We start from the raw sequence: 24,790 nt of genomic DNA, 5'->3' as shown, positions 1-24,790 counted from the left end.
AAGCCATCCTAACTCCATCTGTACCACAGAACACCATGTGGGTGTCAACCTCAGGAAGCCATCCTAACTCCATCTGTAACACAGAACACTGTGTGGGTGTCAGCCTCAGGAAGCCATCCTAACTCCATCTGTACCACAGAACACCGTGTGGGTGTCAACCTCAGGAAGCCATCCTAACTCCATCTGTACCACAGAACACCGTGTGGGTGTCAACCTCAGGAAGCCATCCTAACTCCATCTGTACCACAGAACACAGTGTGGGTGTCAGCCTCAGGAAGCCATCCTAACTCCATCTGTACCACAGAACACCGTGTGGGTGTCAACCTCAGGAAGCCATCCTAACTCCATCTGTACCACAGAACACAGTGTGGGTGTCAGCCTCAGGAAGCCATCCTAACTCCATCTGTACCACAGAACACAGTGTGGGTGTCAGCCTCAGGAAGCCATCCTAACTCCATCTGTACCACAGAACACAGTGTGGGTGTCAACCTCAGGAAGCCATCCTAACTCCATCTGTACCACAGAACACAGTGTGGGTGTCAACCTCAGGAAGCCATCCTAACTCCATCTGTACCACAGAACACCATGTGGGTGTCAACCTCAGGAAGCCATCCTAACTCCATCTGTACCACAGAACACAGTGTGGGTGTCAGCCTCAGGAAGCCATCCTAACTCCATCTGTACCACAGAACACCATGTGGGTGTCAACCTCAGGAAGCCATCCTAACTCCATCTGTACCACAGAACACCGTGTGGGTGTCAGCCTCAGGAAGCCATCCTAACTCCATCTGTACCACAGAACACAGTGTGGGTGTCAACCTCAGGAAGCCATCCGAACTCCATCTGTACCACAGAACACAGTGTGGGTGTCAGCCTCAGGAAGCCATCCTAACTCCATCTGTACCACAGAACACCATGTGGGTGTCAACCTCAGGAAGCCATCCTAACTCCATCTGTACCACAGAACACCGTGTGGGTGTCAGCCTCAGGAAGCCATCCTAACTCCATCTGTACCACAGAACACTGTGTGGGTGTCAACCTCAGGAAGCCATCCTAACTCCATCTGTACCACAGAACACAGTGTGCATCCCTACATTTTCCCAATATTTTCTTATCCAAGTGGCTGACATTTGTGGTGCTTTTCATTCCATAGAGAAGAACACCACAGATGCCTGAGGGGGGATGGGGACAAGGCACGGCAGCCATTTGCTCACCTCACTCAAAGGATTTCCTTCAGGGCTCATCATCACGACTCACTCTGGACACCGTGGCTTAGCCTTAGCACTACTGACTGACATCCTGCCTAACAGTAACACCGCTTGCTAAATTAGCCTCTTGAATTCCACACTTTCACACAGAGACAGAATAGTACTAGAGACCTGGCAGTAACGTTGGACTGTTCAGACCAGAATCCCTGGCTGCTATCTTCCCCCCTTACCATTTTGGACACCTGGGCGAAGTGGGCAAAAGAGCAGGTGGTGTCAATCAGAATAGCCGGTGTGGGAGGGAGCTTAATGAAATGTGAGCAGATAACTGGGCTTAGTGCTTAAGGTCTTACTGTTCGAAGGGTTAAAAAAAACATTTGGAATTACAGTACTGGTTTTAAATCCACTGCTGTGTTCCTGTATTTGCAGTCTTGCAGGCATTGTACTGTCGAAATTGAGTTATAAAGAAAAAAAACTCACATAGAAATGACCTGTCACATTTACCATTTAGTTGACAGATGGCAGACAGTCAGCTCTGCCTCGACACAACAACCCTAAAAAACATCTTCCTAACTTGACCAAATGAAAAAAACATCTTACTAGCTGACACAGTTGGCTGCCTTTCCCTTTGGAGACGAGACTTTAGTGAAGAAAGCAGTGAACCTAACATTATTTCACCATGTTGTTACAGTATGAGTAAATCATTGTGAGCAGATCTGTCTTTGGTGACGTGTTGGTTTGCGTTTCCATTTTTTTCCAAGAGAAATCCAGTGGAATAACCCTGTTGAAACAACAGGGACTATGAGAACCATGTCAGTGAACTGTGTGGCCCAAACAGCACGTGACTGAACAGCTCACAGAGCACCACGGCCATATTTGGTAGAAAACACCCATCTGAGTAAAACTGTGATGGAGAAAAGAGTCTGCTCTAGAACCTGCTAGGCTGCTTCCTCTATCGATCCCCTAACACCAGTCTAATCGAGACGAGCCCACTGACTGTATCAAAATTAGAGTTACACAAATCTGTCTTTTGTCAACCTACCAAAAAATAACAAAGATGGTATGTGCCTGTGTGTGCATGCATGTGTGTCATCGTTGCAGCCTATCCTATCAGAGAGCAGCAGCTGCGGTGGAAAAGGACATGGGTGACTACAAAAGCACATGCGTTCCCTCATCAGAAAGGGCGCTAGTCCTTTGAACTTCACAGCTGTCCGATCAAAGAGCATCTTCCTTTGAGATTTCAACAAACAGCCTTGTCTCTGCCAGTCCCACTATCGCACAGATCCACGGCAATCACACAACACGAGCCGATACACATGTAAAAATCACATGCTTCACAAAGGTTACAATCAAGACTACAAATGTTATCTATTCATGTCTCTTAGTAAATTAAACAAAAAAAGTCAATTATTCAGTTTCAAACAGACCCATTGGAGGAGCAATGTGTACAAAATGGCCTCTCTCCAACAAACAACTGACCAATCAGCCTGTTACAAGTGTTTAACAAACTTTTGGGAAAAAATTGTGTTTGGTCCAATATAAAAGTTATTTAAAAAAAGACAAATAACAGACCTTCAGCATGCTTATAAGGAAGAGCACTCAACATGCTCAGGACTGGCACAAATGACTTATAATTGGCTGAAATAAACTGATAGTAAGAAGATTGTGGGAGCTGTTTTGTTAGACTTCAGTGCAGCATTTGATGTCATTGATCATAACCTATTGCTGAAAAAACGTAGGTGATATGGATTTGGATCCTGTGCCTTATTATGGATCCAGAGATACATATCTAATAGAACAAAGAGGATATTTGTTAATGGAAGCCTCTCTCATGCAAATTCAGTTGAGTGTGGTGTACCGCAGGGCAGCCGACTAGGGCCATTATTGTTTTCTATTTTTCCAATTTACTTCCACTGACATTGAATAAAGCCTTTGTGTCTATGTACACTGACGACTCAACAGTATACACTGCGGCTGCAACAGTAAAATATATAACTGAGACACTTAACATAGAGCTTCAGTCAGTTTTACAACAGGCAACTAGTAAAAGGCTGGTGCTAAATATCTCAAAAACTAAAAGCATAATTTCTGGGACAAATCACTCTCTCTATTATTGAATAATGTGCCTATTGAGCATGTTGAGGAGACTAACCCTAGATAGCAAGCTTCATGGTCAAAACATATAGTCAATGGTTGCTAAAATGTGAAGAGGTCTGTCCATCCTTCTTGAGATCTCAGTCGACCAGACATGTCCTACAGGCCCTAGTTTTGACGCACCTGGACTACTGCCCAGCTGTGTGGTAATGTGTGCGGCAAAGAATGATATAGGTAAATTGCAGCTGGTCCAGAAAAAAGCAGCACGTATCACACTTAGTCACACTGTCAGTCTCTCCTGGCTCAAAGTTGAGGAGAGATTGACTGCATCATTATTGGTCTTTGTGTGAGTTATTGATGTGTTGAAGGTACCAAACTGTCTGTTCAAGCAGTTGGCACACAGTTCGGACACTCATCTGTACCACACAAGACATGCAACAAGAGGTCCCTTCACTGTCCCCAGGTCCAGAACAAAGGCTGGGAAACGCACAGTATTAAATAGAGCCATGATTACCCCAGGTAACTCAAGCTAACAATAAAACCTGTTTAAAAAACAGATAAAATAACACCTTACTGCACAAAGGGGACAGTGAAGAGACACATCCATTTAATTCATCTTGTATTGCAATTTGCACTGTATGTATTAGACCTAGATATGGTGTGTATGTACTGATATGTAGGCTATGTGTGACATTTTAAATGTATATATTTCAGTCCTTGACTCAAAATGTTCTATACTATGTATATGTTTCATGTGGACACTAGGAATAGCGGATGCTTTTGCAGCGGCTAATGGGGATCCTAATAAATACCAAAACCTCTTTATCATTTTCTCAGAGCTATAGGGCACCATGTGGCTACTTGAAACTACTGCTTTACATTCTCAAGCTCTGCAGTACATGTTTAGCCATGCAGGCTCACATTGGCTCATATGGGTTGGCTGTATGCAGGCTAGGGTTTCTGTTAGCTGGCTTAGCCGGCTTATGAAAAAAACATGTTTTTTTAAAGAACTAAGCAGATATGTCTGCACCAGGCAGACATGCAGCGCTAGAAACTTGTTTTCTGGGGAAGTTAACAGTAAATAAAACATGGCTGTGAAGCTCATTCGGCCAGTACTGTTAATCACTGCATCATGTTCCTGCTGTCAGTGGACTGTGTGACGCTGTATCCTCTGTTCCACTGTTCCTGTGGCAGAGATAAGAGGAAAGGTAGATGAGAGGGAACAGTGGAGGGATTGTGAAAGAGAGTTCCTGGAGGACTGGCCAGGCATGATGATAAGTGGAGACACACACCAGGTGATCCATCTCCATGCCTTTCTCTCCTCTCCAGTCCTGATCCCATCCCACCTCATGTCATCCATCAGGAGGTGTCCACCCACTGACTAGGTGTCCCCCGTGACAGCGCACAGAGAAGAGAAGAGAGCTGGCCTTGGTGGAGGAGAGAAACATACCTTCACATCGCAGTAACCCTGCAGGACACCAGAGGTCCAGTAGGGGTGTGTGCTCTGTGCTGCTGATGCTCTGCTGTCATTCACAGCCATGCTACTCCACTAATGGAAGCCCCCAGCAGTGGCACACACATGACTGATGTGCGTCTTTGATGAAAGCTAGGGGTTTGCCAGTGACATAGAGAGAAAACAGTACCTGCTGGGCCTGAGGAATGGTGCGCTGAAAAATGAATTGGTGTTTTGTAAAGACTCTATGTCAAAGTAAGTACTGCTTGAGAATATTTCAGGAGCAGGAGTGGGAGTCAGCCGGCATTACAGTACAGCGCTGGGTTTTGTCGCAGTGTGAATTAGTGGGTGTTTAGGATGTACTTACAGAAGGCTCACTGCTAGACGAGTAGAGGATGGCTTACATAATTAGAGTCGTTGGCTAATCCGACAGAAATGCAACACGACTGGCCTCACATTCATGGAAATAGATTGTGAAACGTGAAAAGTTAATGCCGATGTAGTAACTTGGCCCTTGACCTACTCTAGGGATAAATAGGTTAAACTTTTGCGTGAGTGAATTTTTTTAATGTATTTCAATATATTTTGCTGGTATGACTTGTTCCTTCATCTCAGTTGTTTTGCAAAGAACACAGTGCTAGAACATTCAAGAAAAACTTCCCCTGCAGGTCTTAAACAATTCCAGCTCTATTCAGCTTTGTTTTGTACCAAACTTAAGGCTAACTAACTGGCATGAAACAAATGGCCCAGTGTGCCTCTCCCATTCTAATGACCCTTCAGATAGAGAGAGACACCCCTCTGAAAGCATTCAGTCCTCACTATGGCCCATCACTATCAACACACCATCCTGGTGACACCACCCAAACACTGCCCCAACATAAAAGGACAACTCCAGCAGCCTCCACACGGCCGACTCCTAAGTAGGCAGGATTGTCAGTGATACCGCGGCTTGGCCGAAGCCTCTATTACATGGCCTTTTGAGTCCCCGGTGAGGTGGCATTCCCTGCCATACTGTCGTCAAATAGGGCTGGGCTTTAACATGAGTCATCTGAAGAACACACATCAGACCAGGCTGCTGAGGAGATCCAACTCAGTCCCGTGACTTCATTCACTTCATTGCATCTACATAGTTACTGACAAAGGAAAACTGAAATGGCTAAGCATTAAACGGCTCTTCCCAGACATTATTACACCTTCCTCATTTCTAGACTTGCAGCCAGCCACAGACCTTGTCCCTTTATCTAAACTAGAGGTCGACCGATTATGATTTTTCAACGCCGATACCGATTATTGGAGGGCCAAAAAAAGGCCGATACCGATTGATCGGACAATTTCTTTTTGAATTTATTTGTAATAATGACAATTACAACAATACTGAATTAACACTTATTTTAACTTCATATAATACATAATTAAAACCAATTTAGCCTCAAATAAATAATGAAACATGTTCAATTTTGTTTAAATAATGCAAAAATAAAGTGTTGGAGAAGAAAGTAAAAGTGCAATATGTGCCATGTAAGAAAGCTAACGTTTAAGTTCCTTGCTCAAACATGAGAACGTATGAAAGCTGGTGGTTCCTTTTAACATGAGTCTTCAATATTCCCAGATAAGACGTTTTAGGTTGTAGTTATTTTAAGAATCATAGGACTATTTCTCTATATACCATTTGTATTTCATTAACGTTTGACTATTGGATGTTCTTACAGGCACTTTAGTATTGCCAGTGGAACAGTATAGCTTCCGTCCCTCTCCTCCCTCCTCCCTGGGCTCGAACCAGGAACACATCGACAACAGCCACCCTTGAAGCAGAGTTACCCATGCAGAGCAAGGGGAACAACCACTCCAAGTTTAAACGAGTGACGTTTGAAACGCTATTAGCACACACCCCGCTAACTAGCTAGCCATTTCACTTCGGTCACACCAGCCTCATCTCGGGAGTTGATAGGTTTGAAGTCATAAACAGCGCAATGCTTGACGCACAACGAAGAGCTGCTGGCAAAACGCACAAAAGTGCTGTTTGAATTAATGTTTACATGCCTGCTTCTGCCTACCACCGCTCAGTCAGATACTTAGATACTTGTATGCTCAGTCAGATTATATGCAACGCAGAACACGCTAGATAATTTCTAGTAATATCATCAACCATGTGAAGTTAACTAGTGATTATGATTGATTGTTTTTTATAAGATACGTTTAATGCTAGTTAGCAACTTACCTTGGCTTACTGCATTTGCACAACAGGCAGTCTCCTTGTGGAATGCAACAAGAGAGAGGCAGGTGGTTATTGCGTTGGACTAGTTAACTGTAAGGTTGCAAGATTGAATCCCCCAAGCTGACAAGGTGAAAATCTGTCTTTCTGCCCCTGAACAAGGCAGTTAACCCACCGTTCCTAGGCGGTCATTGAAAATAAGAATGTGTTCTTAACTGACTTGCATAGTTGAATAATGATAAAATGTGTAAAAAAAAAAAATTCCGATTTCGATTGTTATAAAGACTTGAAATCGGTTAATCGGTGGACCTCTAGTGTGTGTGTGTGTGTGTGTGTGTGTGTGTGTGTGTGTGTGTGTGTGTGTGTGTGTGTGTGTGTGTGTGTGTGTGTGTGTGTGTGTGTGTGTGTGTGTGTGTGTGTGTGTGTGTGTGTGTGTGTGTGTGTGTGTGTGTGTGCGTGCGTGCGTGCGTGTGAGTTCACCTGTCTGCATCACACAATCCCAATAGAAATCTGACTGGCTCAATGCTTATCTGTTTCCTCAGTAAAATGAGACCACTCTCCAGTGGGAGTCTGAAACTCCAGATGCCGCTGCCTTCAGAATGTTGTTGAGCCTGATGATGCACTGATAACAGAATAGACTGCTTCTCATTCAAAGAATAACATGCAAATTAAGCTGCAGTCGATCCAATGAGTTGGATCCTGCTTGCTTGTGTAAAAGGAGACGGCTTAAAATAATTTCAGGCCAGGCAGCAGAGCATCATGGGAAGCACTGAAAAGCACAAAGAGTGCTGTGGAGGTACATGAAAGGATGCATGCTAAAGGAGAGAGAGAGAGAGAGAGAGAGTGAGAGAGAGAGAGAGAGTGAGAGAGAGAGAGAGAGGAGTTTGAGATTCTGTGGAGTGGGCAGAAATCAAGACTTTGACAAGGAATAGAACTGACTCCAAAACATTCTCTGGTGATTGCTAAAAATGTGCCCATTGGCATCGAACAACAACCAGGGCCCAGAGTAGACCTTGTCTGAAGCAGTTAACTCACTTTTCCCTCTGTGGCTGGAGACACGAGCATTAGAGGACCGAGACAGTCCTTTATCACAGGATCACACTTCTGCCGTGAAGATAGAAAGGTTTAACTAAGGCTGCGTAGTTTATAGTGGGGCAGAAACTGCAAGTTGCAGGTACTCAGGTGCATAGTGGGGTCTGAGCAAGTGAGCATGTTAGTCAACAGTCAAGTGCAGCAATTTGGAGATGTCACTGAGCGCTGTCAAGTTCCATATCAGTCAAACTTAAGACATACAGTGCATTGGGAAAGTATTCAGATCCATCTACTTTTTCCATATTTTATTACGTTACAGCCTTATTCTAAAATTGATGAGTTATTTTTCCTCATCAAATTACACACAATACACCATAATGACAAAGCAAAAACAGTTTAGAAATTTTTGCAAATGTTTAAAAAAATAAAGAACTGAAATATCACATTTACATAAGTATTCAGACCCTTTACACAATACTTTATTGAATCACCTTTGGCAGCGATTACAGCCTTGAGTCTTCTTTGTTTTGACGCTACAAGTTTGGCACACCTGTATTTGGGGAGTTTCTCCCATTCTTCTCTGCAGATCCTCAAGCTCTGTCAGGTTGGGTGGGGAGTGTTGCTGCACAGATATTTTCAGGTCTCTCTAGAGATGTTCGATCAGGGTTCAAGTCCGAGCTCTGGCTGGGCCACTCAAGGACATTCAGAGACTTGTCCCGAAGCAACTCCTGCTTGGCTGTGTGCTTAGGGTCGTTGTGCTGTTGGAAGGTGAACCTTAGCCCCCATCTGAGGTCCTGAGCACTTTGATGCAGGTTTTCATCAAGGATATTTCTGTACTTTGCTCCATTCATCTTTACCTCGATCCTGGCCAGTCTCCCAGTCCATGCCTCTGAAAAACATCCCCACAGCATGATGCTGCCACCACCATGCTTCACCATAGGGATGGTGCCAGGTTTCCTCCAGACGTGACGCTCCGATCCTTCCTACTCCCCCTCAGAGGAGGAAAACCGTTACAGTAGAATCATCTCAAGGATGAGCAATGGAAACAGGATGCACCTGAGCTCAATTTCAAGTCTCATCGCAAAGGGTCTGAATACTTATGTAAATAAGGTATTTCGGTTTTCTACTTGTAATAAATTAGCAACAATTTCTAAGAACCTGTTTTCGCTTTGTCATTGTGGTGTATTATGTGTAGATTGCTGAGGATTTATTTATTTATTTATTTATTTGTAACGTAATAAAATGTTGACAACAATCAAAGAGTCTGAATACTTTCTGAAGGCACTGTAGAGCTATAAATAAATAAATAGATACATACACTGGAAAGGTACATTAAAGTGTTATTTTACATCGTCATAGTAGTACGGCGCCCCTGGAGCAAATGAAGGATAAGTGACTTGCTCAAGGGTATATCGACAGATTTTGCACCTTGTCAGCTTGGGTATTCGATCCAGCGACCTTTCAGTTACTGGCCCAATGCCCTACTATATACCACATCATCCCAAGATGTTCAGCAAAAGGAGAGAGTCATATTTAATTAGATTTCTCTGTGTTAGTCAATGTTGGGAATCCACAATTATACCAATGTCCTTGCATTTTCATGACACTATCAGGGGGATGTAGCTTACTAATAAGCATGTTGGAGGGAAGTCAATGTGTTGATAAACCTGTTCTATAGAGTCTTCACTGAGGATTGGAAGAGTGTAGCATTCTTTATTTTCTTTATTTCCTTTTTTCAACAGAGTGAATCTGGTATGTTTTGAGGAGGAAATACTATTAGATGGGTTGATCTTAGTTGAAATCATGTGCAGACGGGACAATAGCTAACACCAGTTTAGACTAAATCTTACAGATTCCAGCCAAAGCTGTCACATAGCCAATAGTTAGCTTGCAATTTCAAAACAATGTGATAAAGTATGTCTGTTCCCCATACCTTCTCTCCTGTGCTGTAGTCAATCAGTGGAATGTTCTGTCATTATTACTGTCATAGATGGGGAACAGGACAGGGTGTGAGAAAGGACAGATATGGAGTGGGGAAGCAGAGGTGAGAAGGTCGTTGTGACATGTGAGTAAAGCCTGTCAAGGTCGCGAATCAAAACCAGCCTCAGCTCCCAAGCTCCGGTCACGCAACCAATGCCTAAGCCTGCCAAGCTAAAAGTTCACTGTTGAACTAGGTCAGTGGCAGGGGTGTGCATGTGTGTACGTGGGGGGGTCTACCTACTGTTCACCTGTGATGCTGGGTGCCTTAATGGTGAACCAGCCATTGTTGTGGCCAAACAGCCTGGATAGAGACAACGGAAATGTAGATATTGTGAGAAGGCCAGGTAATCAGAGAGTTTACAGAGCTACTAGTGAGCCAGGCCACCAATCAGATCCCTCCCCTCTCCTGTAATTCCCTAGCCAACCCACCATGTGGTGGAACACTGTCCTGCTTTGTTGTCGTGGGAGGGCGCAGAGTGGAATGTTTTTCACAAGTGTGCAGGTAGTGGCTTGCAGTGCACCTCTATTACGTAGTTCCCTGAACAGTTTCCATACACCCTCGTTTCCACCCTGCAGCAGCATTCCTGTTTACTACCTACCTACCTGCTGCCGTCAGGTACTCAGGCCCTGGCCTTGCACCAGCCGCATTCCCCAAGGTGTGACAACACCTCACGGGTGTACTATTTGTTGTGAGTGTGTGTGCCAGGGACCCACGAAAGGTCACCACTATGGTAAGTTAACACAGCTCATAACACAGAGGCTAAGCTAACAGTCAGATCATGAGAAAGATGGTGATCTGGCCTGAACTCATGACTTAAGGGTCAGATCCTTTGTCTAGGGCAGTGAATACTAACTATGTTTAAATGGGACACCGCATCGTGCTCAGGTTGCAGTAAGGTAAGCAGTTGGAGGGAGTCGTAATCCCCCAGACAGCTTGATGATGATTATACGGCATCATGATGAAATCATGAGGAATCCAACCTGACATGCTGACAACACCTCAAGCAAATACACTGTGCCACTGCCATGGCGGCTATTTATGAACTCCACCTTCTCTGAGTAGCAGAAATACAAGCAACTCTGCTGCTAAGAATAGTAATACAGTAGCCTTGTAAAAAATGCAGGATTTCTGTTCCCTTCACAGACTGTAGCTTATTTTACCTTTATTTAACTAGGCAAGTCAGTTAAGAACAAATTCTTATTTTCAATGACAACTAGGAACAGTGGGTTGGTTAACTGCCTTGTTTGGGAGCAGAAGGACAGATTTGTACCTTGTCAGCTCAGGGATTTGAACTTGCAACCTTTCAGTTACTAGTCCAATGCTCTAACCACTAGGCTACGCTGCCACATCACACTGACAGTCAGCTGGCTGCATTATTAACGATCGGCTATAGCCATGAGCAACGCTCTCAACTGCCAACAGAATAACACTACATGAGAGGTGTGTGAAACAATTAGCAACCACCCCATAACAAGGTTGTTGGGTTCTGAACGGCCATGTGAGATCCATAACTAATATCCAGCCAATAAAATAAATAACCAAGTACAGCTGCAGGGAAGGCCCTGCTGCCTGTGGCTGGCCACACCTTTGACATAATGACAGATAAGGCATTTATTTTCAGCTGGTGATGTGTAAACTTGTTACACTAAAGAACAGTGAGTCAACATCCATTCCTACTCTGAACATGGACAATACACACCTCTTGTTAATGAGCAGGCTATGAGCTTGCTGAGCTAACCCAGTCAGTGTTAGGGGGTAAGCCCTTGCCAGTCAGTGTGAGCTTGCCCTCCCCAGGAAGTCCCCAGGTGCTAGGTTACCAAGGCAGGGCTGGAACACGGCGAGACTGTACTGCACTATCAGGATATTGGAATTTTCCTTGAACCTTTCCCTGGTTTACAATCACACCCAGGAGAGGGAGAGAGAGAGGTTGGACCGACAGGTTGGTCCACCCACAGTTAGGGTTTACTATGAAGGAGCCATTCATTTATCACCCAGATCTTCATATGGCTGGGCTTGAGGGCTAAATAAATCACAACCTCGCAACAGAAACACATGTAAGCACTAGGCTATATTGGATATTATATCCAATTAATCTATTTATATCAACATCTAATGGTTCTCTTCACTCTGAATGAGGCTGAAGCGCAGCAATACCGATCAGTCTTGCTGTTTAAACATCAGCATTTAAGTATCTCAATTCATATTCCACACAAAGACCCACTCATGCATATGCGCATACACACACACCCGCTCCACACTTCAAATCAAATCAAATCAAATGTATTTGTCACATACACATGGTTAGCAGATGTTAATGCGAGTGGATCGAAATGCTTGTGCTTCTAGTTCCGACAATGCAGTAATAACCAACAAGTAATCTAACTAACAATTCCAAAACTACTGTCTTATACACAGTGTAAGGGGATAAAGAATATGTACATAAAGATATATGAATGAGTGATGGTACAGAGCAGCATAGGCAAGATACAGTAGATGGTATCGAGTACAGTATATAAATATGAGATGAGTATGTAAACAAAGTGGCATAGTTAAAGTGGCTAGTGATACATGTATTACATAAGGATGCAGTAGATGATATAAGCGGAGTCAGTACCCTGTATGGAGGTCTCCATCACACTACAATCTTAGAAAAAAAGGTGCTATCTAAACCTAAGTGGGTTCTTTGGCTAAGTGGGTTCTTTGGCTGTCCCCATAAGAGAACCCTTTGAAGAAGCCAGGTAGAAAGAAACCTTTTGGGTTCCATGTAGAAACCTTTCCACAGAGGTTTCTACATGAAACCCAAAAGAGTCCTACCAGTACTGATCATGCAAGACCAGTCTTTGGGCTGTGAAGTGTTATCTGCTGATTAACTCTTCAATTACCTTGGCTCAGGGCTGATGCAGAGTTGGACTGTTGTCCACTACATCCCGACCAGACCTTCATTTACAACTGAACCGCCTGCAACTCTCATTAATAGCTGTTTTGCACACTTCTGCTGAACTGAAGAGGTGAATTACTTGCATACTCAAATAGGGAAACAATTATTTCACTTAAATCATCTAAATGATTATGATTTTTTAGGAAATAAAACATCAGGAAGGAATATGTATTTCATCTCAACACAATATGTCACCATAAACTTAAAAAACAAACTTAAAAACCTGTTGACCCTACATTCAGGACACACAATCCATCTACAATAGACTACTTGCACACCCATTGTTTAGCTGTGGCTGAAGTACAGTATAATGACCTGGAGGATGCTGACTACGGACAAATGCCTGAATGCACATTGAAATGGTAAAGCAGGTGGCGGTGAATATCATCAGGGGACGACAACACCTGGCAACCCAATTTCAACTTCCCTTTACCTAAGTCAGCCTCATCAGACAGTCTGCTACTCTGCTCCTGTCCTGTCCGGGCCTATCCTGTCCTGGCATGTCCTATCCTGGCCTTTCCTATCCTGGCCTCCACCTGCAAGTCATGACCTGTCTCAACAGGCATGTGCTTTAGTGGCCAGGAGAAGCACACACAGAGTGAAGCATCCCTCCTCTGTTCCCAAGTAGGACCCTATAAAATAAGTTTATTTGCCTGATTCTGTCATTTTTTAACTAAATTTACTTTTTTTCCATTTGTTTTTCCAGATTTCTGTTTTTCAGGTTTTCACACCTTTTTAATAGGTTCCAAGTCCACAACAATGCTTAAACCACATCAGCAGGCTCTTTTGAAATGTAGATATTGGGTTGTAATTAGGCCTACCCTTTAATTCAACTGCGCACCAGCCAAAGACAGTTGTATGGTTAGCAATGTTTCAGTAGCGCTCAAGGGAGATTGCAAAGAAATATCTACTGGATTGATGCAAAAAATCCTGATATCATTCTGCCCAAGAGGCATAGGCTACGTTGTAGTTAACATTTAATAGAGAAGGTTTTAGGGAAAGCCTTTCCATCAACCAGAAGAAGGTTGTCATTACATTACTAACGACCACACAAAGTGGTAGACAAACGAGAACACACAGACAGGGGCATTCCTGTGACTGTTGTCTCTTCAGAAAGTTGAAGAAAAATACAAATCACTGACGCATATTTTTCATGCCTTATGATAATCTTGATGAATGTTCTAGTAAGTTCAATACATTTACTAAGTTCAATACAATTTTGAATATTGTTGAATTCCGTTTTTATGTCTGAAATCCGTGACTCCGCAACGCAGATTTTATATGGCCCTATCCAAGGTATCCACAGTCAATTGAACATATCAAATGTCTCTATGGGCCCTGGTCAAAAGTAAAGCACTGGGCTTTATAGGGAATATGGTGCCAGTTGGGGCACAGCATTGCATGTTCCTGTTCCAGATTTCTCATGGATCATACCTCACAAGTTGAGGAGCTGAATCTGATGTGTCATTAGCTATGTTCACATGAACTTGTCCAGGGATGTGTTTTGTTGACATTTAGAAGATTGGCATAGAAAATAGATGTGATAATTGCCTGCTAGGGTGCATTTCCATGTAACTATCTTATGTCGATGCAAACAGCTGGATATAACGACATCACACCTAAAACCTACAGTGTTTCCATTACCCATTTTCGCAAATTGCTCATGAATAAATTGCAGTCAGTCTGTATGCCCGCCGACCTGTTTCACGTCTCAGGTAGCCCGCAAAAGCCAACATGGATAGAAGGCAACAACTGACTAATATTTGCCATATTGTTATAAATCTCGTAAATCTTTATAATTAACAGAAAATATTTTGCAAGATGTAGGCATTTAGAATTAAATGTGGAGTGGAGCTTTATAGTTACGCGGTGATATCACGTGCCCGCGTACCTTCAGTCATAATTTAATCGAAAAACTGTTTCCATCATAATTTGTCACAATACATAAAGTTAGACGACAGACAAATCCACCAGTCGAACTGATAAAAATGTTGTTGATCTTGAGAACATTTCTCCTGTACCTGCCATTTCTATTACACATGTCACAAAGATTTCTTTAGCGACATTGCTTTTGTTGAATAAACCTGGGTCAATGGAAACCTGCCTACTTAGGCCCATAGGCATTATATTAAATCCCCTGATGCATATCCCAAAGCAAGTTACAGAATATGAAACAGGCTCACGCTAATGTCCTCAACATCAATAGAGTCATTGGGATGAATACAAAACACGTGCAAAGGTTCATTAAGGACATTATGGCTTGTTGTGATGTATTATTATTAGATTCGGTTTTTTAAATGCACAGAATTTCATAATATCATATTTCAAAACCATGGCTAATTTCAAAGGGAAAATGAAAGACAATAATATATTTGCATGTTGGCAGAGCAAAAGATGAGTACTAGGACAAGAGATAGTCGAAAACAAAATCAAAAGCATAATCAAATGATCCTTATTGACTTGTGAGAACACAGCCTGAATATGTCAAGACAACCAAATGCCTGCTGTAGTCAGTGTGTGTCTCAGGAGTCCATGCAAAGGATAGCCTTTGAAGCCGATGATGGATTAGCCTGCATCAATTATTGATATTTAATCAGCTGTTTCCTAGTTCCTCTCCCTCCCATACAGTCAGAAAATGCATCCCAAATAGCACCCTTTATGGTGCACTACTTTAGACCACCAGGGCCTGATAGGGCAAAAGTAGTGCACTATAAAGAGAATAGGGTAACATTTTGGATGCACCTAGGTTAGAGCAGGGGTGATTTTCTTGGGACCCCAAAAAACTTTTTGTGTAAAAAAATGATACCTATTTTACTTCATGGTCAAGAAAGACTGTAAAATCATCCAGCAATTCAGATAAAAATGTGTCATATTTACAAAATCTGTCCTTAAGTATTCCCACGAATCCAAAAACATATGTGATGGTGTCTCAATGTAATCAAGTTATCAAATGATAGTTATTTTCAAATACAATCTCTTTTTGGGCTTAATTGTGGTCAATTTTCAGTGTACAGATTATTCTAATTATGTTACGCCCCACCAACCATCCGCTCCGGCAAAAATCGGCCCGTGGCTGAATCTAGTTGCCTACCCATGGGCTAGGCTCAGAGTGGAGGGGAGAGGTACAGTGATCCATGAGAGTGCATCCTCAAGCCTCCCTGAGGACAAGCCTCAGCCAGATGATGGATCTCTGGGGCTTTGGGGAGGAAGCAAACATTCCAATCCTCAGTGACAAACCACAAAGTCAGGCAGTGACACAAGAAAAACCTCCCAGCAACACTTCTGGGAGATTAGAATCTTTCATCCTCAATTGAGTTGATCATTTTGAGTAATGATCATTCAGAATGATCCTTCTCAACAACAACAAAATATATGAAAATGCTCGTCCTACCTAGATAGTGATCTTGAAGGATGGGTGATAGGCTAGGATCTTTCAGAATGACCCTCGTGGATAATGTGTGAGAACTTTAAATATAGGTGAAATGCTACTCCTAGAGTAACATTATCAGTGATGACAATCATCTCTGTAACTATTCATTGATTGATTCTCCAGATTGTAGTAGGGCTTAAAAACACAGTAACGTCACAGTGACCATCAAAACATAGAGACCAATGTCCTGTGGTTCATGGCCAGTATAAATCAGCATTAAACCCTGCTAAGAAAAAACAAAGGCTAGTCTTATCCATAATCTTCTGTCAGTACACAGCATAGCCAAAGCTAATTACATTCATTCCATCAGAGAGACAGGCAGGTGTACTGTAGGAACTGCTCATTTCATAGACATAATGCATTTGCTCTAGTTAAAAAGAGTAGGCCTCCATTCTAGGCTTGACAGGTGACTCGGGCCATATCATGGAAGCTGAACACATAGCACTGCAGTATTCCATCACGGCAGGACAGCTCAGTGTCTGTGTAATAATACACAGCATTTCATTGAAGAGAGAGAGACTGCTGAAGTGAGCACCCTGCCCGGTGCAGTGGACTATATTGTTTCCCTGTCTGACTAAATCTGGGAAAACAAGACTTCAGTTTGAAAGCTGATATGACCATGCAACAGGACAACTCAGTCAGCAACCAGAATCAAATGAACCATTGACTGACAGGCGATGAAACCACATACTGAAGCCTAAATGATGAGACAAACTACAGAAATGCATTTGCTATGTAGGCTGTGTAACTCATGCATCTCATGAATATAAAAGGTAGAACATAACTGGCCCATATAATGTTAGTAGTATAGGCCTTTAAATATTTACATCAAAATGGATGATTACATTTGATTAAGAAAATAGTTCTGAAAAGAAGAATAAAAATGTATTCAGATGGATGGGGAAATAGTAAAAGGGGATAATGGCATCCACGTCTCAATCTAGAACTACTCTATGTGGTTCCGCTAGGGTTGTGGTTGTAAGTAGGACTGATCTTTAGATCCTCTTGACTAAACTGGAATAGACCCGGTGAATAATTAGTCCTGATCTAGAAGCAGCCGGACAGTAGTGGCAGCAGCAGCACCAGTCACATGCAACCCAGCGGAAAGAGGGTAACTGTCGCTCATGCACGTCACTGGAGCCGCGTCCTCCAGACTACTACGCAACAGAAAGCACATGACTGCAGCAAGTCTGTGTTCTGTAACGATGGGGTGTATTCGTTACGGAAACCGTTTACCGTTTAAGAACCAACCGGAAGCAAACAGAGCAAAACGAGTTATTATTGGACAAATTCAGGTAGGTCCCTCCCCGTTTCATTCAGTTTGCTTCCGTTTTAGATTTTTTTTGCAACAGAATAGGCGGAATCAATACACCCCTGTTCTCGATCGTAGGGTACTATTACAATGACCATAGATAGCGCTGTCAACCCGATAATTCGCCTTAACATGCAACACCGCATCGAACGCTACATTTGATGGGGCTAATATCACGAACGTCCCCTACGCGATCAGAACCTGATACAATGTTGTCACATTACGCTCTGGGACAAATATAACTTTCCAGTTAGGGGAACTTCGTGTCTAAGCGGGGACGCCCTCAATATGCATGTTTTACCCTTTGTTAATTATGCTGTACCAGGTTTCAACTCATAATTAATGCATGTTATTATTAGATACTTATTAACTGACATTTAACACGGGATGTTCACTGCACACCTTACACATGTGACTTGAAATGTAAATCGCTTTTAGTCTTGGCTTCTGCAATCAATGAACCTGCTCACTAGCTACACATCTAGCAAAGAGTAGAATATCTGAGAACGAATGCTCTCATCGCAATCTAGGGTTACATCATAATCTATCCTAGGTAGGCTACAATAAAGAATAGTTGGAATTCAATGAGATTTAGCCTACTGAGAATAATCCGTGAGTATGCTGGCCAGTTGCATCCTATAATTATTTGAAATCTGGTGGTCTAATAACATTGTGCAATATCACATTACTATGAGATGCCGCCCATAATTGGATTTTCATTCATATTAATGTTTGACAATTGTTATTTTGTTACCCCCTAGAACACGCATTTTTGGTAGCAAGGTTTTGTAACAGTGGCTCGCTGGTAACAAGGTTTTATAACAGTCTCGTCTGGTAACAAGGTTTTATAACAGTGGCTCGCTGGTAAGAAGGTTTTGCAACAGTGGCTCGCCGGTAACAAGGTTTTGTAACAGTGGATCGCTGCTTACGCAAACGATTACGAAAACATAATCGCATGAATTTTTCACAGATGGGCACAATATTCCGCATTTCACATCATTATTCTTGCAGCACCTGAAACTCAACGGACGTCGATGATCGGATCAAATAGTAATTATCGTTGTATTGCACTCTATTCCCTTTGTAGTTCACTAGCTACTTTAGCCCAACTTTGAACCGTGAGAGGCGCACTGTACAGAAACCGTAGCATACCCGTCTACAGTTGAACTATCTTTAGTTACTAGATAGATGGGCTGGTGAAACAGATGGATAGCCAACATACGCAAATTTCATTGATTTACAAAAATATAAGCATTCATCAAAACTCCAGTTTGTAGGCTATTAGCTGGATGGGAAATAAATAGTCAAACCTTCGTATACAATGTATTGCCAATACATCCATTCCTTTTCAATATCAAATGCATAAATAGCCAAGTTCATGCTTTAGCCTACCCACGTGCTGAGGTCTCTGATTTGACAGGATTAGTCAAAAACAGTAAAAGTTTTAAGAGCAACATAGAAATTGTTATTTCAATGTTAAATGTTAAATCATTTTACGCAACCGAAATTAAATGTTTTATTAATTACTATCCCACGTTGTTCGCACTAATAACATTTCCCTACAACTCCACGTGAAGCACATACGTCAAAGGTCTGAAGACGCCGGTTAGAGAGCCGAGATGCTGACAGCCAGAGCATACATGAAGATTAAATTACGCATGCTTCTGCCAATAACATGCAAACATGAACCCTCGGCCAGGTAGTCCTGATTCTGGATATATATAATATGAACATCCCTTACCTGGCTGCCTGAGTTTTCTGTCAGGTAGTTGAAGACAAAAGAAGAGAGCTCCTCATCTAACAGTGAAACGCAGTCCGCCATCTTCTAGAGAATGACAGCTGGGAAGTCTGAGAGCGGGTATACAGTTCTGTTCACGTTCAATTGCAGTTAGTCGCCGGATGAGGGCGTTGTCATAGACTGATATAACTGAAATACAAATGTACTATTACTTGGTCTATAATGATGTGATGTCACTGTTTCGACAAGTCATTTAGATAACTTAATTTTCCTACGAAAGGTTGTGAATCAATCGATTTGTAGGCATATTGTCGTTGAGATAAGTAATGAAAGCATGCTTGGAAAAACAAAATACATATGAGTAATATAAAAAGAATGTTTCCAGCTGGAATAGGCTCAAAATGCGTGTGGGGACTGTGATGATGACTCATACGGCAAACATGCTACACACTACTGATTTGTTTACACAAAAGGCCTAACAATTGAAAAAACTGCCTACTTATATTTGAATATAATTTTATATTTTTCATTTTGGTCTATTTTGAATCTATTTTACAGGTTATCCATAAAGAGCACACCATTCTGGCCATATGGCCACCACCGCAGTAGGCCATTCCAACACCCATGTTGAGGTCTGTTGCCTGATTAGGTTTTGCAAAACCAAAAGAGAATTGGTGCCAAAATATAAATGAATAGAAATGTGTCCTTTAGAGCTTTTATGCCGAGTAAAAATAATCTACAAAATCCTCAATTACTGCAGGTAAGAATATTTGCTCATTAAACCACCTTTGCCCCTTCTGATTGCATATCAGCTGGGTCATGTGAAACTCTGGGACAAGCTACTACAGTACATTATGGCTCCTCCCTCCTTCACCTACTCCACAATGCCCCACTTCCTGCATCAATGTACCGTTCACAATTTAACACAGGCAGCTAGTGAGGTCTTTTGTTGCCTTATCTTGTTGAAGGTTATGAGTTGTACAATTGTTGTACAAGGTTTGATAATTTAATGAATGTGTTTGCTCACCACACACACACACACACACACACACACACACACACACACACACACACACACACACACACACACACACACACACACACACACACACACACCTGTGCATGTTTCCTCCTGTAGTCTTCCAGCAAGACAGATGAACCTGGACCAAAAAGTGATTGAAATCAAATGGAATGTGGACCAAGCATGTTGCCCAGTATATCGTAGACATGTAATGCATTTGTAATTTAATTTTAATTTAATTTGCTCTAATATGCACTTTTTGATGTATGATTGTTGCTCTGCATAAATTTGTTAACCTATCCGGCAGGCTCTGAGGCATCGACAGAGTGTGAAATTATAGCATAACCTTAAATTATTCAATAAACCGACTCACTGCTTCTCTAACACCCCATTGGATGGTGTGTAGGGCAGCCTACATGAATATTACAAGATAATGATGCATTATTCAGTCCAAGAACTGTAGGTACATTTTAGGTCTTTGAGATGAACGGTTGGTTGTTGGTTGTGTGTCTTGATTACGGAGTTGAAAGCAACCCTGTGTAGTAAAGTCCTTGGGGAGAACAATCATCAGGTTTGGGATTCTCAGACCGTTTTCAAGGCAAAGAATTCATTGAAATATGTCTTTAGAATGTAATTTCTTTCACATAGACTACCTAAATGGACACTATATCACACAGATTGTGAGGTTTTAGAGACATGTTGTATTGCATATTGTTTAACCCAAATTAGTGCTATTCCTCCCTCTCTATGCTGACCATCTATTTCTACGCTGAGTTCACACATAGTTCAGAGTTTACTCGTGAAGCTGTGGGCTCCATAAGAATACATGGGGAAAATCCATTAAGTAGGCCCACAGCAAAACCTTTCCCAGATGGTTAAAGTTAGCATATATGCTAATATACCAACATGTTAATTGATGCAGTATAATGATTGCTCAAAGAAAAGTTGAACACAGCCAAAGGAAGTTGATCTAACTAGCCTTCTGATTATCCTTGGATGTGTGCTCATTTCTACTATGCCACAACATGTAAGGATGGGTGGCAAAACTGGGCATGTCAGCAGTTTTTATCCAGACCAGCCAACATCAAAAACAATCTGAACAAAATAACCAAAGGTTGCTGTGAGTCAAGCCTGATAGAAAATGACAGTAGCCTACTTGGTTTGGTAGCAATGTGGCAACAACCCTTTGACACTTACTGTACTTCAGAGAATTCCATCCAGGTGGTTACGACCTGACACCAAATGCTAGGCTTGTTTTAATAGCTCTCCCAAAGTGACAGAAGAGTAGTTATTAGATAACTAGCATGTAATTACATTATGTAAGTAAATAACAAGTCAACAAATAAACTGTCAACATGTTAAATGTATAGCTGTACATGAACACAATGCCTCCACAGACCAGTTAGATGTTTGAATCTCTCTATTAAAGCTGATGAATGTTATTATTGTTTGTGACAGAATCGAGATGTAAACACAGACGTTGCCTATCCAAACTGACATAATCATGATCCTATGCCATGCCACAATACGAAAAGCTCTATACTCTGTTCTACAGCCTTAGACAGCCTGCTGCATACCCACCTGCTCTAATTAGGGTAGAGGTTACACAGAGAGTAGACAGGCCCTCCCTCAGCGACTGTGGATGGCATGTCTGATACTATATCTGCCAGTGCTGGTAACGTAGCCTGATCCCATGATCTGTTTGTTCTGTCAATTGCAAAGTCCATTGGAGTTTCTAGTGGATACAGCACAAACAGGCTAGTGGAAATGTCGTTGTGTTTTAGTATTAGGACTATGGGCTGTCTATGACCATCAATCAGTAGAGTGCCCAATCAATTTCCTCAGTTATATCAATTCATTGATCTGGCAGGAGGAAAGGCCTGATGTGATGTGGTAGGTCAATACAGCTGGGCTGCCTGCTGCACATTCTGCCCAGCCTACGCTACTTTTTCAAGGACGCCAATCAATAGGATTTGCACAATCTTTTTCCGAAACAGGGGGCTCACACGCCACTGTTTGATTGGGGACAGGGGCCTTTTCCTCAGTCCTGATCAATGGGGAGGAAATGAGCGCTTACATGTCACTTTTGCCAGACGCCGACGCCACCTGGCCTGGCATAGCCCCAGTCTCATGTCAAATCAAATTTGATTTGTCACATGCTGGATAATCCAACATGGTGGATAATGGCGCCGGAGGAGATGGCAGATGTTTTACAGTCTCCGAAACCAAATGTGCTATTGTGTGTGTTTTTTCACGCATTTTGTAACTTATTTTGTACATAATGTTTCTGCCATCCTCTCTTATGACCGAAAAGAGCTTCTAGATATCAGGACAGTGATTACTCACCTCGTACTGGACGAAGATTTTTCCTTTAACGTTTTGGACGCGAAGGATTTACTTCAGACACCCGACAAGGCCCAAATCCCTGCCATTCGAATGAGAAAGAGACGAGAGAATATCGGGGACGAAGGTCGGGGTGCCTTGTATGTATCCGATCGCAGGTGGGTAATCTGCCTCTACCATCAGTCCTATCAGTTATCGTCATTGGTGATCAGACCAACCACCGTTGTGTCGTCACAAACTTAATGATGGTGTTGGAGTCGTGGGTCGTGGGTGAACAGAGAGTACAGGGAGGATGTTGTCATTTTAAAGATGATATGGAAGCACTGTGACTGTTTACTGACATGAAGACGTTATTGTGATCTTCAGGGGTTATAGGTCAGGTCAGCTATAGGTCAATAATTAGCCTCATCGATACCATGTCTAATATCAGTCAGTAATGTATGGTTGGGAGAGTACTATATAGAAAACAAAGGGAATATAGTATCCTGTTTTTACACTCAAATTTTTGAATAATTTCTTTGACAGTATTAGTGCTGTTTTCTAGAAGCATATCTCTTCTTATATGTGGGAGATTGATTTTATTGAGAGTTTAGCTTGCAATTATTTATCTCTGGTAATGTATACAGACATAACAGTGATTGATTCTGACATCTTTTCATAGTATCCAATTTCATCTGAATTTTAAGATTAGGATTAAGATAACTTTGTTAGTAAATTATACACAAGGTCGAACCATAATTTGACTTCCGCGTTTAACCCAACCCCTCCGAAAGACACGCATACAGGCCTTCAGAAAGTATTCACACTTGACCTTTTCCACATTTTGTTGTGTTATAGCCTGAATTTAAAACAGATTAAATTGAGATTTTTTTTGTCGCTAGCCTACACACAATACCCCATGATGTCAAAGAGTAATTGTGTTTTCAAATTTTTTACAAATGTATAAAAAAATGAAAAGCTGAAATATCTTGATTCAATAAGTATTCAACCCCTTTGTTATGGAAAGCCTAAATATGTTCGAGAGTAAACATGTGCTTAACAAGTCACATGATAAGATGCATGAACTCACTCTATGTGCAATAATAGTGTTTAACAAGATTTTTTAATGACTACCTCATCTTGGTACACCACACGTGTAATTATGTGTAAGGTCCCTCAGTTGAGCAGTGAATTTGAAACACAGATTCAACCACAAGGACCAAGGAGGTTTTCCAATGCCTCTCATAGAGGGGTACCTATTGGTAGATGGGTAAAGTATAAAAAACATCCCTTTGAGCATGGTGAAGTTATTAATTACATTTTGGTAGGTGTATCAATACATCGATACAAGCATATTTCCTAACTCAGTTGCCGGAGACGAAGGAAACCTGTCACGACTTCCACCGAAGGTGGCTCCTCTCCCTGTTCGGGTGGTGCTCGGCGGTTGTCGTCGCCGGCCTACTAGCTGCCACCAATCCATTTTTCCTTTTCGTTTGTGTCTGTCTGTATTGTTTACACCTGTGTCTTATTAGTTGATTTCGGAGGGTATATTTACCTCCGCTGCCTGCTAGTCTTTGTGCGGGATTGTTTTCTGTGGTTACGTTATTGAGGGGTGCGTGTCTGTACCACAGGGTTTCTTTTCTCACGGCAGTTGTGCCGTTAGGTATTGAGTTTAGGAGCAGAGGTTTCTCCTCTGTGTGTAGCGCTTTATTTCCCTATGTTTGTGGCAACCTTGTTTGGGAGTGTTTTCAGTCCCATGTTGTTGTTGTGTTTTGGACTGCTCATTAAACTATTTTGCCACTGGGAATTACTTGCTCACCTTCTCCTGATTCCTGCACCTCCCTCCGTTAGGAGGCACGTAACAAAACTGCTCAGGGACTTCACCATCAGGCCAATTGTGACTTTAAAACAAATACAGTTTAATGGCTGTGATAGGAGAAAACTGAGGATGGAATCAACAATATTGTTGTTGCTCCACAATACTAGCCTAATTGACAGAGTGAAAAGAAGCCTATATTGAATAAAAATATTCCCCACGAAAAAATGTGGCAA

General features: G+C 42.1%; 1 protein-coding gene across 1 annotated transcript in view; it reads right to left on the bottom strand.

Annotated features, from left to right (window-relative positions):
- LOC118363946 (peroxisome proliferator-activated receptor gamma coactivator 1-beta-like) overlaps nt 1-19,479 on the bottom strand; it is a 106,705-nt gene extending 87,226 nt beyond the window's left edge. Inside the window, exon 1 of the mRNA XM_052488089.1 lies at nt 19,399-19,479. Coding sequence (XP_052344049.1) covers nt 19,399-19,479 — 81 coding nt within the window. The remainder of the gene's footprint in view (nt 1-19,398) is intronic.
- Between the last annotated feature and the right edge of the window lie 5,311 nt (nt 19,480-24,790).

Source organism: Oncorhynchus keta, chromosome 30 (assembly GCF_023373465.1).
Source record: "Oncorhynchus keta strain PuntledgeMale-10-30-2019 chromosome 30, Oket_V2, whole genome shotgun sequence".
In the NCBI taxonomy this organism is placed as follows: Eukaryota; Metazoa; Chordata; class Actinopteri; order Salmoniformes; family Salmonidae; genus Oncorhynchus; species Oncorhynchus keta.
This window is presented reverse-complemented; position numbering and strand designations above follow the sequence as displayed.